The sequence below is a fragment of the Chenopodium album genome, chromosome 8 (genome assembly GCF_948465745.1).
Source record: "Chenopodium album chromosome 8, dcCheAlbu1.1, whole genome shotgun sequence".
Taxonomy (NCBI): domain Eukaryota; kingdom Viridiplantae; phylum Streptophyta; class Magnoliopsida; order Caryophyllales; family Amaranthaceae; genus Chenopodium; species Chenopodium album.
Window position 1 is genome coordinate 3722953 of NC_137841.1, and position 14850 is coordinate 3737802.

The 14850-nt window shown below is 31.7% G+C and overlaps 2 protein-coding genes across 3 annotated transcripts; both read left to right on the forward strand.

The window, feature by feature from the left end:
- Positions 1-301: 301 nt before the first annotated feature.
- Positions 302-5052, forward strand: LOC145555660 (two-component response regulator ARR17-like). Its single transcript, XM_081617402.1, has 5 exons — positions 302-744; positions 3911-3990; positions 4105-4182; positions 4490-4560; positions 4656-5052. The coding sequence occupies exons 1-5, from the start codon at positions 588-590 to the stop codon at positions 4750-4752; spliced, it is 483 nt and encodes a 160-aa protein (XP_081473528.1). The 5' UTR covers positions 302-587; the 3' UTR covers positions 4753-5052.
- A 4805-nt stretch (positions 5053-9857) lies between these two features.
- On the forward strand, positions 9858-14827 carry LOC145555661 (glycerol-3-phosphate dehydrogenase [NAD(+)] 2, chloroplastic-like). 2 transcript variants are annotated; one of them, XM_081617404.1, is made up of 9 exons: positions 9890-10524; positions 11477-11613; positions 11697-11802; positions 11961-12162; positions 12265-12352; positions 12552-12699; positions 13187-13336; positions 13422-13571; positions 14502-14827. In XM_081617404.1, the coding sequence occupies exons 1-9, from the start codon at positions 10141-10143 to the stop codon at positions 14514-14516; spliced, it is 1380 nt and encodes a 459-aa protein (XP_081473530.1). In that variant the 5' UTR covers positions 9890-10140; the 3' UTR covers positions 14517-14827. The 2 variants fall into 2 exon arrangements, with proteins under 2 accessions (XP_081473531.1, XP_081473530.1); XM_081617405.1 differs by lacking the exons at positions 13422-13571; positions 14502-14827 and having other exon boundaries at positions 9858-10524; positions 13136-13328.
- Positions 14828-14850: the final 23 nt, after the last annotated feature.

Consider the following 14850-nt stretch of genomic DNA (forward strand, 5'->3'; position numbering starts at 1 on the left):
TTCAAAGTAAACGTAGACATGGTTATACTTTAAATAGGTACACTTGCTAGGTTCTTGGGAAACATACAAAAAAGACTAAAAATTGGGAAACATACAAAAAAGACTTAAAAAAAAAAAACCAAAAAATTGACCTGATATAAAGTGTCAAAACAAAACAGATGAAGTGAACCAACTTTTTGGAGGGAAGAAATAGAGAGATTTGGAATTGCAGTAACAAGATCCTAGAGAGAGAAAATATTATTATATCATGATATATTCATATATATATGCATGCTATAAAAATTAAAAAAAAAAAAAAAAAAACACTGCAAATAAATCAAGGGATTATCCCAAAAATGATCACAATATATCATTGAAATTCTCCTCCAGATTTTATCCTATTTTCATGTTTTCATAGTATCTTCTTTTCTCTCTCTTCATTTTTCTTGTTTCTGTCTTCATTTTTGTCAAAACTACATTTATTGCTATCTTAGGTACGTAATTTAATTTCTTATAACATAAAAAGAAGTGTTTTTTTTATTTATTATTTGGGGGTGTTATTGTTAAGGTTATTTTTAGAGAGAGAAAGGGTAGAGAGAGAAAGAGAGATGGATAGTGAAGATCAAGAGACATCCTCTTCAACTTCTTCTTGTTCATCTTATTGTTGTTCATCTTATGAAGATCAACCTCATGTACTTGCCGTGGATGATAATGTCATTGACCGTAAACTTATCGAAAGGTTGCTCAAGACCTCGTCTTGTAAAGGTAAATACTATATACTTCCCCCGTTTTTATTTACTTGTATATGACGAGTACCATATATGAATAATTGTGGATTTGCAAAGATAAATTGATAATGTTATTCATTTGACTGTATTATGTTTTTTTTGTACTTTTTTGAAACTGATTTTCTATGTAACTGCATTAATTTAAATTGAGGTTTATTTTTTGCACTTCATTATTATGTAATTTATGTTAGTTTTGTTTAGTAAATTATTTTTATTTTATTTTATTTGTGGAAGGAGAAACTAGGAAATGAAATTGTTGTGAGTTTTATTTTAAATTAATCTTAGCTGCTTGTTAGGATTTGGCACGGATATTGAGGAAAGATAATCGGAGTGAAATATTTGCATGTTGTTAAAATAAAAATTATGAGTAGAAGATAAATTAGGGGAATTTGTTAGAGAAATTGTTGGAAAAAGAAAAGGCTTAGGTACGATTTAATAGAGAATAAGTTAAAAAAAAACAAACGTGAGAAGGATTATGGTATATGAGTAAAATGGGGTATATGAGCAAAATGGCTCATTTTAAGTGGAAATTGGGGTTCGAATAAACTTGAATGTACTCGTGCTAATACATATACCATTTATCCTACTTGTAAAGAAATTTAATTTTCAGCAATTAGTTGAATCTATTTTGTCTTTTCATTTTTGGTAAAAGTAGATGGTTAATAGAGTATAATCTATTTGAAAAGGACATAATTTACCTTTTCTTTTTTATAATTGCACAATTCTTTAAGGATTTATATTTTGGAGAGTTGTAGTTAAAAGTTATAAAAATAGTTAAATTGTGTTTTATTTTATACGCTCCACAAAATAAGATAGTACTATTTCGTATGTATTAACAATTTACAATCTTAACTTATCTTTTTTTACGCTTCCTCAATTTATACGTTTTTGGGTCGTGGTAATAAATGATTTGAGGGTAAACACGAGTAAATTATTTGTTTTTTCATGCATATATATGATAATAAGAATGACAACCTAGCTATATGCTAGCAAACTGACTTCTCAATGTAAGGTTTATATAAAGCGACGTCGTTTTGGTTGTTTATGCTTTGACTTTAGACTTTTTCAACAGTTTTCATCATTAATTTGATTGTTATAGGTTTTTATTTTGACTTTCATTAATATTATAATTAAGTTATATCACTAAGCTATGGAATACTAATAACTAATTAACATGAAAGCCTTAGTAGTTAATTAATATTCTATTAATTTTATAATTGAAGATTAAGATTTTATGAGAATGTTTGGGAAATTGAATATTTCTTAAGAAAGGATCACTAAGGAATAAACCTTTTTATGCTCTTTTCACTTGGCAAAGTGTCTTACATGTTCTTGATAGTTGCATGTACTAATTTTGAATTAATTAATCTTGGTTTAATTTTTAATGATTATGTTATGGATATACTATTTGCTAAATCAAACTTGTTTCTTTAAAATTGTAGTAATGTGTTGTCAATTTTGGGACATATTTTGTGTTTCTAAAATCCAATCCGTCACATAATATGTTTTGGGATTTGATTGGAATAATTAAATTCATTATTAATGTTAAATTAATCTCATTTTAATATCATTTCTACAATTAGGTCGTTACCTTTTTGGTTGAATTGTCTCTGTTATGGCGTATACTTGCTATATTGACCTTTACAACAAATTTTTATAGTAATTAGGATTTAAATTATGTGTCTTACTTCCTTTATTTAGAAATTGTTGCATTGTTTTAAGTTTCATTTTTTTGATGCAAGACCAATCCAATAATAAACATTTTGTATAAATAACTTTTAATTATATGTAATAGGATAGGTGTTAAAGTTAATACTACAGCGTATAAAAATATTACTATTTCTAAGTGGATGCAGCATTATGAAACGTGGTTACACCAATGTAAAAGAAAAGTGTTGCGATCATTATGAAACGGAGAAAGTAGTACTCCATATAAAACAAAGAAATAATATGTAAATTAATGATATTGAAATTAAATTAGAATAGTAACTTAAAATTAAAAATGTGATAATAAAATGGGGATGAATCTTTGAATTGTCCACTTCCTCCTCTTGGGAGGGGTGCGGATAAAAATGTCAGAAGGTAAATAAAATAACAGGAATTTTTTTTTTTTGAAAGAAGTCCTAAAGGACATTAAATTTCATTAATAATAGCCATACGGCATCTACAATTGACAATTAACGATAATGAAAACGAATTTAGCGAAATCAAACAAGAATTAATCGGGGAAGGACTAAGAATCCAAATACATAAATATAACAATTCGGCATATTCTCGGTTCGTTGTCTCATACAACTTTTTGAGTGGATCCGTCGCCGCTTCGCAATTTTGTGAGAAAGAAAATTCTTGTGTTGATTCCGTAGCCCGATTCCGAGCCATAATCAATAGTAGCCCCGCACAACCAGAGACCAAATTAAACACAAATAAAACCTTGTCTTTCGAAGGAGTCCGAAAAATCTTGTCTTTCGAAGGAGATCGAAAAAACCTTGTCTTTCGAAGGAGATAAACCCTTTCTTTCGAGGGAGACATTATTGTAACCTAGAACTAATTAAAAAACTTGAAAGAAAATAAAATTTGGGGCTTTCCACCGGTGAAATCCGATGGAAGCCCCTTCAAAATTGACAATGGAGGCTAAAGTTTAGGAGAGAGAAGAGAGAGAGGAGGCTAGGGTTTTTTTAATTAGAGCTTTATTATAACAGGAAATTTTTTGATTTCCACGTGTTTTTTATTTTTTACCTGTTGAAAAAAAACACAAAGAACACCTTATTTTAGGATTGTATATTAACATTAGGATCCCTCCTTACGAGTTTATTCCGTACTACTTTGTAACTGTATTACTACTAATAACATTAGGATCTCCTCCTCACAAGTCGAATTGTCAATTACTCGTAAAAGATATTACTCCGTAACATACTATTGTACAAAGAAATGACATAATAATGAAAAAGTAATTAGTGAACAAACGCGAAAGTGAGTGTAGATGTGTGATTATTAGGAAAAAAACCCGATCATGTTAAGGACACTTGTTAAGCTTCAACTATATTGTATGGACTAAACATAATCTAACTTTGTTTTAGTCATAATTATAAAGAAATTAAATTGATAATGTAAGATAATACGGTGTTTTACTTAATTTGCTTCAGTAACTACAGCTGAGAATGCAATGAGTGCATTGGAGTACTTAGGAATTGGAGAAGACCAACAGAACACCTCCACCTCCAAGGCAAGCTATTATTATGTTCATTAATTTTAATTAGAACCATTAACACTTATAATATAGTATTAATAATATAGTATAATGTTTGATTAATGAATATAATGATATGAATTTGGACAGGCTTCCAAAGTTAATTTGGTACTCACAGATTACTGCATGCCTGGAATGACTGGCTATGATTTGCTTAAGAAGATTAAGGTAACATCTTAATTCTTACCTTTATGTAATGTATTGCTGTAATTCGCAAAAACTTATTTGACTTTATTAGAACTTACTTGAAAAATTTGTGTTTTGAATACAAATTTTTGACTTGAAACTCGAAAAACTGAATTTTATTATGTAAAGTTGTGTTCGACACTTTAACAATTATAAAAATGAACCTTCTTAACAACATATCTTGCTCCGCCACTGGACTTATACTTTAACGGTTTGAAACAGACTTGAGTCACTAACCAATTATTAATGCATGGCTCTAAGAGTATGTACTTCCATGTTCTTTGTGCAGGAATCCTCACAATTGAAGGAAGTGCCCGTTGTGATAATGTCCTCTGAGAATGTCCCAACAAGAATTAACAAGTAACTAATTTTACATTTGCAAATTCCTAAATACTTTGAAATTTGTTCAATTTATTTGTTGTTGTTATAATGTAACTTTGTTAATTTTTGTTTAGGTGCTTGGAAGAGGGTGCACATATGTTCATGTTAAAGCCACTTAAACTATCGGACATCAAGAAATTGAGGTGCCAAGTTATGAAACGCAGACACTAAGCATATGGGATGTTCAAGTTAATGCAAGATATTATGTTGATACTAAGAAAAAAATTAAAGGTGGAAAAAGAAAGGGAGGGTATAGTAGCATGGACGACATAGGAAGAAGTTAATTACCCGTGTTGGAAATTTTGTTTTGGGGATCGTCTAACTTTTGCTTTTGAAAATGACAATTTGAATACTCGGAATTACTATGATATCACTTTCCTTAACCCATTTTTGTTATGTTTTCTTTTATAGTTTAGTTCTTTTTTTAATAGTTTTGGCCATTGTTATTAAACTTTTCAAATTTTCAAAGGGCACTTTTAAAAATTTCTTTGAGATTTAATTTTGGCAGCTTATTACATCAATATCTTTCACTTCACAACATAGATTTAAACCAATTCGAAATTGGTTAGATATTCCCTCCCGCCGACTTCAAGGCCCAGAAGCTGACCTTTATGTATAAAAGTCAATTTTTTGGCCAATAATACGACAAGCATATCAAAACTAGGAACCAACATTAGAATAACACACATGAATACATGATAAGTGAAAATCACCACAAACATTGAAAATGATCCAACAAGGTAAGATGTTGGTAACCACTTAGTTATCATCTTTAAAGGCCAAATAATTGCCAATTTCTTTATCTTACAAGATTTCCATTTCATTCAAGAGCAAACAACTTTTGACACCTTGTGAATAGAAATGGCCCATTTTGAAAGAGCGGGCCGCAACAACTTGGCTAGATTCATTTCTAAGAATTATAGCACATGTTTTTTTAAACCTTTGGAAGCTACTTCACCTTCTATTATGTACCTCCAAAGTTGTTTTGGTATTTGGCAACAATAAAGACTTTATTCTTATTAGTTATACTTATTACTTTCGCTGGTTTATTATAATTGCACCATAAGGATGATGTTTTGGTCTAATGATTAAGGCTGAGGGATTGTGTACAATAAGTCATATGTTCAATCTCTCATCTTTATTTGTAATTTGTATTGTCCTTGTGACTCATTCGTACTTTTTTAAAATGACATGTAATGTAAGAAAAAGGAAAGAAGATTTAACTTGCACCAATAGCGCCATTGAGCGGTTGGAATGTTATAAGACTATACTCACCTTTTTTCTAAGGATAAGGATTGATAGAGGTGAGTAGGGTCATGTAAGAAAAATATTACTCCGTGTAAGGAACAATATGGACTCTTTGTCATAATTCAAACTAGATTAGACAAAATTAAAGATTTAAACAAGTGTTAGTGTGTTACTATAAAACAATTGTGAGCTAAGTACTAAATCTATTTCATATAAATTACCCGTTTGTTGCAATTAGTATAATATGGAGGTAATAGTTTAGTTAGTTTAAGCATTAAGGGGGATACTCAGGAATTTGGATGAAATCTCTTATACATTGTGACCTTTGCATTTGTACCTCTCTCTCTACACTATAAAAACTTACAATACAACAACAAAAAACTTATATGACAACTAAAAATATTCGCATGGTCTCTTAGAATATATGAAAGTTTGTTGCATTAGAAGAAATGTTGTTGATGATGTTGATGTCTGCATTCATCCCATCCAAAGCATCTAATGAGAGGAAAACAAGCAAGAAATAGGCATCTTCTTACAATTCTACTCACCACATAAAAGGGATAGCAACAACTACTCATGGTTGATGCATCTTCATTTAGACTACCCTTTTCATTATCACTAGCAACTACTATTGTGTTTTCATTGCCTTCAATACTCATTACCGTGCTGTCTCACTTGGTAAAACTGCGCAATCAATCAGCAAGATAATATGCACTAATGTATCTTTAGATGAGGAGGAAGTATAAAACATGAATTGTGTGTGGATTGGTGAATTTGTGGCAAGATTTTACCCAACTAAACTAGTTGATCATCCACATAATGACCATAATATTATTTTTTTTTACTCGTAATTCCTCTTTTGATTCGTCAAATTTATAAATCCCCTCACCAAACATTCATAAATACGTACGAAGTATATGTCCATACTCTAATTCAATATACCTTTTCCTACAAAACTACAATATCGTCTTCTATATATACACTAACATCCTAGACAATATTGATAGAGTATAAAATATATTTCTGGGCCTCAACCATCAGCTTAAACTTTTGGTTGAGTTGGTCCTTAGGTATGGGTGGGCATGTGTTGCATCCACATTTCAAGCCCAGAGGGCCTTTTATGTGAGGGGGAGTGATAAAGTATAAAACATATTCCTGGGCCTCAACCATCAGCTTAAACTTTTGGTTGAGTTGATCCTTTAACAAATATAACTCGCTCACATTAAGTTAGAATTTAAAACAATTTGCATTCCACAAGTTTCAAACAAGCTCAACTTAAATTATAAATTTATCCCAATTTCATCTTTTAAATGCCTAAGATAACCCTTAATTGCTTGAAATTTCCTACTATACCTGTGTGAAAGTTTGAAATAATTTCCACTACACCATCAAAATTAACAAACTTTATTTTATAAAAATTTGATGTTTGTTTGCCAAATTACTAATTACATCATCTATTCATAATTCAAGATTTCATACAAAGCAATGTATATTTCAATCAAACTCTTATTGCAAATATTTTACAAAGCACATACATATAATTTCTATACAATTTGATATCTAGTTTATATTGTGGTTAGCTATCTAGATACCTGGAAATTTGCTTGTTAGATATTCAAACATGTACTACTTGCAAGTTGCAACACTTAAATGACCTTATTGCATCTTCTTAGTTATAGTTAATCTTAAACTTAATCTTAAACTCTAGAATTCCCATGAATTTTATTTTTAGAGAGAAGAATATATAAGCAATCAAAATTGTTCATTGGTCATACAAATTGTTAACTAGAATGGTTGCTCATATAAACCAATAACGACTTGGTGTATAGTAGATGCCAATTAAATGATCACTTGCGTGGACTATAGTAAGGATTAAAATTCATAAGCGTCATTATTGACGTTTTCATGTTTAATTTGTCTCCTAAGCATGCAGTCTATATATGTAATTAAGCTTTATGGTGGAATTATAAATTAGGTTTCAAATCATTTATAGCTCTTTTTGCTTTGGTGAAGACTGAAGAGTGACAAAATCTAATGTGCCGGTCGTTATAATTATAAATTTATAAGTCATTAAAAGTAAATATTCTAGTTTAATTTTCATCGTTGGCCTCTAAAGCAAAGCAAAAACTAATTACCACCACATATATATTTAGATCCTTTATTATATATACCAGGATGTACCTAAAAATAAATACCCTATAAGGGTATTGCTCGCAATTATACCTAACATAACAATGAATAAAACTCAGCTCAAATTACGTAGCACAACTCATCCCACCCAAGTCCCAAGTCCCAATCCTATAGAGGAAGGGTTTAATTAATTCTCATGAGGAACATGGAAAATATTATGGGTTAGTTTTGGTTGCGGGCTTGTTGCATTAGATACCAAAAGAAAAGAAAAGAAAAGAAAAAACTCTAAATTGTATTGGGTTACCTTTCCTATAAGCACATGAGTGAACGGAGTAGTAATCCCAAGTAGTAATTCTTGTAAATACAAGTTGTATCCCTATTCCCTAAATTAAGAATAGTCCTTAAACATTATCAACACTGACAAGTTTAGAGTTATCCGATTATTACTTTTCACTTTGTTTGGTGATCAATTGCTTGATTTACTAACAGTAGCTATATATTTGCATTGTAATTTAATTACTCCGTAGTTAGTAAAAGTGTCACTCTCTTTTTTTTTTTTTTTTTTTTTTTTTTGTTTTTTTGAAGGAAGTAAAAGTGTTACTATATCATAGGTATATGGTAAAAATAGTTACAACTTTTTTTTATTTTTTTTAAGGAATAGTTACAAGTCTTACAACTATTTATTTACAAATGATTAATAAACTTTTTAGCAATACAATCAAAAGCAAGTTAGAAATACTTGCTCTTGCCATCCTTTTCACTTTGTTGGAGTTGGAAGATTTGCTTTAAGCCAATTGAAATCAAATATAAAGTAGTAGTATGTTACAAAAGATTATTACTTTATTTTAGTTCAATAGTTAATACATGTGTAGAATACTCTCTCTAAGGGTCTGTAATCATTGACTGAAATGAGGTGAATTGAACCGAGCCGAGCTGAATAAGAGCTGATTTATAAGAGAAGGAAATTAGGAGCTGAACTGAACTGAACTGAAAATAATCTAATGAGAATAGGGTCTAACTATGTAATTTAGGGCATGTTCCGATTGACTGAACTTAACTGAACTGAACTGAACTGAACTTATTAATTAGTGATTTTTAACTACGGATTAGTGATCTTTGATTATTTATTGATTATTTATTACTATACATATGTGTATATACAAATGTACATATTAAAATATTTACGAAAAATATACTATATAATTATAAAATTTATGAAAAATATATTAAAAACTTGAAACCTCTAAACATTTTAAACACATATACTATTTAATTTAAAAATAAAATAGTATCATGACAAAAGAATACAAAACACTTACATGTATCTAACCATTTGAACAATGAATTGTATCAATATTATTATTATTAATTATTGATTATTATTATTATTATTATTATTATTATTATTATTATTTATTGATTATTATTATTATTATTATTATTATTGTTATTATTGTTATTATTATTATTATTATTATTATTATTATTATTATTATTGTTATTGTTATTATTATTATTATTATTATTATTATTATTATTTATTTCAATTATTATTAGTATTATTATTTCAATTATTATTATTTATTGATGATTATGATGATTATTATTATTTATTACTTATTGATTATTATTATTATTATTATTATTATTGTTCATATTATTATTATTATTATTATTATTGTTGTTGTTGTTGTTGTCGTCGTCGTCGTTGTAATAAGAGCTTAAAAGAATGAAATTTGGCTTTATATCATTAAACATAAATTAAGAGCTAAACCGAACTGAGCTCAGCTAAACCGAACTGAACTGAAGTGAACTGAAACGGAAGAGAACATGCCCTTAGTTTAGGTAAATTGTTAATTGGGCAAGTTTAAATCGAACAATCCAATTGACAAAAACGCACCGCAATATAGGAGTAGGTAATTACTAAAACAGCCTTCCTCATTTCAGTCATTTGATTTTTGATTGGTGAATGGTGAATGAACCTCCACAAAATTGAACTAAACGTGAGCAAAACCACACTCCTCTCTTGTGGGGGGGAAGGAAGAACAACGGGTTCAATTCTCCATTAAACTTCCATTGATACAAAATTACAAATAAATACAAACAAATCTTCAAACAAGAACAATTAATCCTTCAAAAAAACAAAAAACAAGAACAATTTAGACAACAAAAAAGGAAAAAATGGCAGCAAGTTCAGAACTCAAAATTTTCTCACCAATCTTCAACAATTCAAACACTCAAACTCAGTATTGTAATTTTCATAACACCCTCAAATTCCAAACTGAAAATTTCCACTCAAAAACCCCATTTTTCAGAAGCTCAAATCTTGTTTCAAGAACCCAACAATGGCGGCCATGTTTGGTTGCAGAAGTTGTGGATTCCCCACCTTCTGATGATTCTGAACAAAACCCAGATGAAGAAACTGCTTCTACTGCTGCTGCTGTTGCTGCTGAAGAGAAGAAAGATCGAAGAAAGGCAGTCAGAATTGCTTGGGAGAAGCTTGTTCGTTGGTCTCGTTCTTTGCGTTCTAAGTCTAAACCTGATGTTCTTCAACGCACTAAAAAGGTTCTTTTAATAATTTTTTAGGGTTAATTTGTTGTATTTTATTTATTGATGTATTTATTTGCATTGGTAATGTTCAGTTTTTGAATTGGGGTTGAAGGTTTATATTAGAGGTAGCAATTTGTGGGTTTGATTTGGTTAATGATATGATGCAAAGATTACTGTAGTTGATGATTTTTGTGGGGAAGTTCTGTCCTGTTTTGTAATCTTGGTTGAGTTTATGGTGATTTTGATTTTGGGTGTATAAGGAGTCGCAAAGGACAATGATGTAGACGAGATTAATCCGAGGTCTTGGTATGGGTTGTACTAGCTCAAAGACTTTAACCAACTGAGTTAGAATTTCATTTGTTTCCTTCAATAAGGTTCAAAAGAGCAGTGGCATAGTTACCTAGTTTTCTCGAGTAGTTATTGGAGATGGTCTTATATATTTACTTAATTTGTCATCAGTATTGCTGAATACCAGATTTCATAGTTTTTTGTAAAGTAAATTATCCTATGGAAAATATTTTTATTCATAAGACCAGGTATTTTGTTTCTACATGGTTATTTGGCATCTTGCTTTAAAATAATACTACTATATTAACTTGGGACACATCTCATGGTTATTCCACACCTGATGATTATTTCTAAAACCATTATTATGTAAGTTGAAGCTTGGATGAGTTCAATTAACTTGATTATTGTATATAAAGAAAATTTTCGTCGTGGCAACAATTGATATTATCTCCTCCTCAGTTACTCTAAACCATTGGTTTTTTCCTTGTAGTCTGACTTGTATTTAAAGTGCTAATCAGTCGGGGTTTGTTTATTTTGCATGTTGGTGATGTCAAAGATTATACTATGCATATGTGGTTGATTCTTGTCAACAACTTTCTTTTGTTTGGACTCACTTAGTCACTTGCAATCTATGCTGTTGTTCCTTATTACTTATAATTTAGTATTGCCTTATATATAGGTAGTGGTGCTTGGAGGTGGCTCATTTGGTACAGCTATGGCAGCTCATGTTGCAAATAGAAAAGCAGAAATGGAAGTCAGTATGCTCGTACGTGATCCTCATGTTTGTCAATCTATTAATCAAAACCATCTCAATTGGTAAAGCCTTGACTTGATTCGCTCAAAGACTTGGCTCTCCACAGGAGTATTTTGTACTCAACCTTTTCATTGTTTCATTGCAGTAAATACTTTCCAAATCATAAGCTACCAGAAAATCTTATTGCCACAACTGATGCTAAGTCTGCTCTGCAAGGTGCTGATTTCTGCCTCCATGCCGTGCCAGTGCAGGTTTCCAATCTTTTATCCATTAGTTTGTTATGGCCTCTTTTTCTCATTAAACTTATATGCTGTGTTTATTTGTGTTCGATTGAAGGGTGAGAATGCATGGTTCTATTTCTGCTGTGTACATGTGGCCTAATCAGCTTTTGTATTTCAATCTTTTGCAGTTTACTGCTGCTTTTCTTGAAAGCATTGTAGATTATGTTGATCCCGGCTTGCCATTCATTTCACTTAGCAAAGGTTTGGAGCTTAACACACTACGGATGATGTCTCAAATCATTCCACAGGCATTGAAAAATCCTCGCCAACCTTTTGTTGCGTTATCAGGGCCCTCATTTGCATTGGAATTGATGAGCAAACTGCCAACAGGTCCCTTGTGTTTCTGACAAAAAGTGTTAGCATATCAAGTTGCTTCAATCATGTCATTTTTTATCCATACTTTTCCACTTATGCTTAATTTTAATCTTACAGCCCTGGTAGTTGCTTCAAGGGACAAGAAATTGGCGAATCAAGTTCAGCAGCTTCTAGCTTCTGAAAGGCTAAGAATCAACACTTCAAGGTATATCTCGCCCTTTTATAAGAAACTGCAATAAGAGGCCAAACGGGAATCTATTACTTCCTCCGTTACACTAAAATTGCAACACTTTGACTAAAAATGTGAGAGCTTTTTGTGAAATGGTTATAGAGATTTGCTATATCTTGTATTCTCGCTTCTCAGCTTGCTTACCTTACTCAACTCATAAGCTCTGATGCTTCAGTGATGTTACAGGGGTTGAAATTGCTGGTGCACTGAAAAATGTTCTGGCTATAGCAGCTGGAATTGTGGAGGGGATGGATCTTGGCAATAATTCCATGGCTGCTCTTGTTGCTCAAGGTTGCTCAGAAATTCGTTGGTTAGCTAAAAAGGTATAGAGTCGTTGAGTTCTTTTCATTTGCCATTTTATATTTAAGATGTCCATGTTTCTCTGGAAATATGGTAGTTTTAAAATGAAAATGAATGTTGCAAGTTTTAGCACTAGCTGCTGTGAATACAGATAGCAAGTTTTACTTCGCTCACAAAATGTGCCAGTTGATCCTTAAATAGTTTTATTTTGTTCCTTGTATCCTGCCTCTATTGGCCTTTTCTCCAACGTGGATGGAGAGGAAATCTTTAACTTATGGTAGTTTGTAACCGAAACAAGCTGGCATATTCAAGCACTTGTAGCTATAAATTTGTATAAAACGCATACTTTTAAATCAAGAATTGTGCCATATGCTCCTGGAAAAAAATGGTTTTGATACTTCCTCATGCCCTGACCCTGCTTTGGTTCTCTCTCTTTTCTTGGATGATGTGGCTTGACAGGGCAATGCATCCAATCCTCAACTTACGCTCCTTTCATCTTCTGCAATGTAGATGGGTGCCAAGTCTGCAACGCTTACAGGGCTATCAGGAACGGGAGACATTATGCTTACATGCTTTGTTAAACTTTCAAGAAATAGGACAGTTGGAGTTCGTCTTGGGTCAGGGGAGAGACTTGAAGATATACTGAGCTCAATGAATCAGGTGCGAAACCAGCATCTTCTGCTATGTCTTTTCAATAATTTTGTGCATTTTGATTCTCATCCTTGAAGAATCTTCCATTATTCAGGTTGCTGAAGGTGTTGCTACAGCTGGAGCTGTCATTGCTTTGGCCCAAAAATATAAAGTTAAGATGCCAGTTTTGACAGCAGTAGCCAGAATAATCGACAATGAGTTGACTCCTCAAGCAGCTGTTCTTGAACTGATGAACCTACCTCAGGTAACTGAACATTTTATTTATATTATCATTTGTATCTACCTCAGCTGTTCTTGCTCTCTCTGCGCTATGACTCTGAAATACAAGTTGTATCGATATGGGAAACCAGGAAAGCATTAATGAGATATATATCAGTCACCAAAGTTGATCAGTGCAAATCCAAATTTTTGAAAATCAAATCATTTATGATTTTGATGCTTGACTTAGTAATACTCAGTATTAAAAGATGCAAAGTCTAGGGAACACCTTTGGGAGTAAAATTAGATTGTATTTCAGTTTGATTGTAATTTGATGAAGGAAATGTGATTTCATTGTTTAGCTAGCTTTTTCTGGGAGGGCCTCATCATGATTAAGGGGTCGTTTGGTTGACATGGGAAACAAATTTTCATAGGAAGTTGTATTTTATGGGAAATTAATCCCCTACTGAAAGTCCTAGGAATTTCCATAATTTGTTTAGTTGGCAATGTGGGAATTATAAATTCCCATGAATATCAATTGACCAAGGGGGGGCTAGGGAATTTACTTCCCATGTTGTGTGGGAAGTTGAAATTCCCATGAATTTTTAGTTCCTCCATTAATAGTCTCTTTTCAGAGGCTCCTATCCTTGCTGGAGATGTGCAACATTACCAGTATGTAAGTTCAAATTTTGAGGGGTTGGGACTTGGGAGTCATAGGACAATGTGAAAACTAGTTCTAAGCAGAGGGAGTTAAGTCATCCTGTATTTCTGATAGAGGAGCTCATTGCTTGCGACGCATCTCATAGTCTCATGTGAACTTGCCAGTGAATCTCTCCAAATGACTGAAAAATTTTGAACCTGTCTCCACACTTTCCATCATTTATGGGTTGTGCACCAAAAATAGCTATAAAAATGGCCTACTTTGACTTGCTTTATTGCTATGGTCAGTTTTCTTTAACTACTGAGTTCATTGCAGGTCGAGGAAGTATGAAGCCCATGAGCTGATTTTTTTTTTTTTTTGTTGAAGACTATTATCTTCCTGGGGTGAAAAAGCTTTGTGATTCCATTGTAGTTCTGCTCCTTGCTCCAGGATTTTTACTTGTAAGTGCAGTGGAACATATTGATACACTTCCAGGTTAATTAGAGAGAAACCCAGGAACCTACGTTGATGTATACATCAAATTTTTAGTAGAAGACATTACAGAGTTTTGTGGTGTTGAACTATCCAATTGTATACTCCATTTATGTATCATTCAAATCAGATATTCTTAAATAATTGCTGCAATGCAATGTTCAATCTTTCGGGTTGGTTTACTGCAAACTGG

Excerpts from the sequence above, each read along its gene's own strand:
- LOC145555660 (XM_081617402.1), top strand. The coding sequence starts at position 588 with ATGGATAGTGAAGATCAAGAGACATCCTCTTCAACTTCTTCTTGTTCA. Across the intron at positions 745-3,910 it reads CAAGACCTCGTCTTGTAAAG|TAACTACAGCTGAGAATGCA; the intron begins GTAAATACTATA and ends AATTTGCTTCAG. Across the intron at positions 4,183-4,489 it reads ATTTGCTTAAGAAGATTAAG|GAATCCTCACAATTGAAGGA; the intron begins GTAACATCTTAA and ends TTCTTTGTGCAG.
- LOC145555661 (XM_081617404.1), top strand. The coding sequence starts at position 10,141 with ATGGCAGCAAGTTCAGAACTCAAAATTTTCTCACCAATCTTCAACAAT. Across the intron at positions 12,163-12,264 it reads GATGAGCAAACTGCCAACAG|CCCTGGTAGTTGCTTCAAGG; the intron begins GTCCCTTGTGTT and ends TTAATCTTACAG. Across the intron at positions 12,353-12,551 it reads CTAAGAATCAACACTTCAAG|TGATGTTACAGGGGTTGAAA; the intron begins GTATATCTCGCC and ends CTGATGCTTCAG.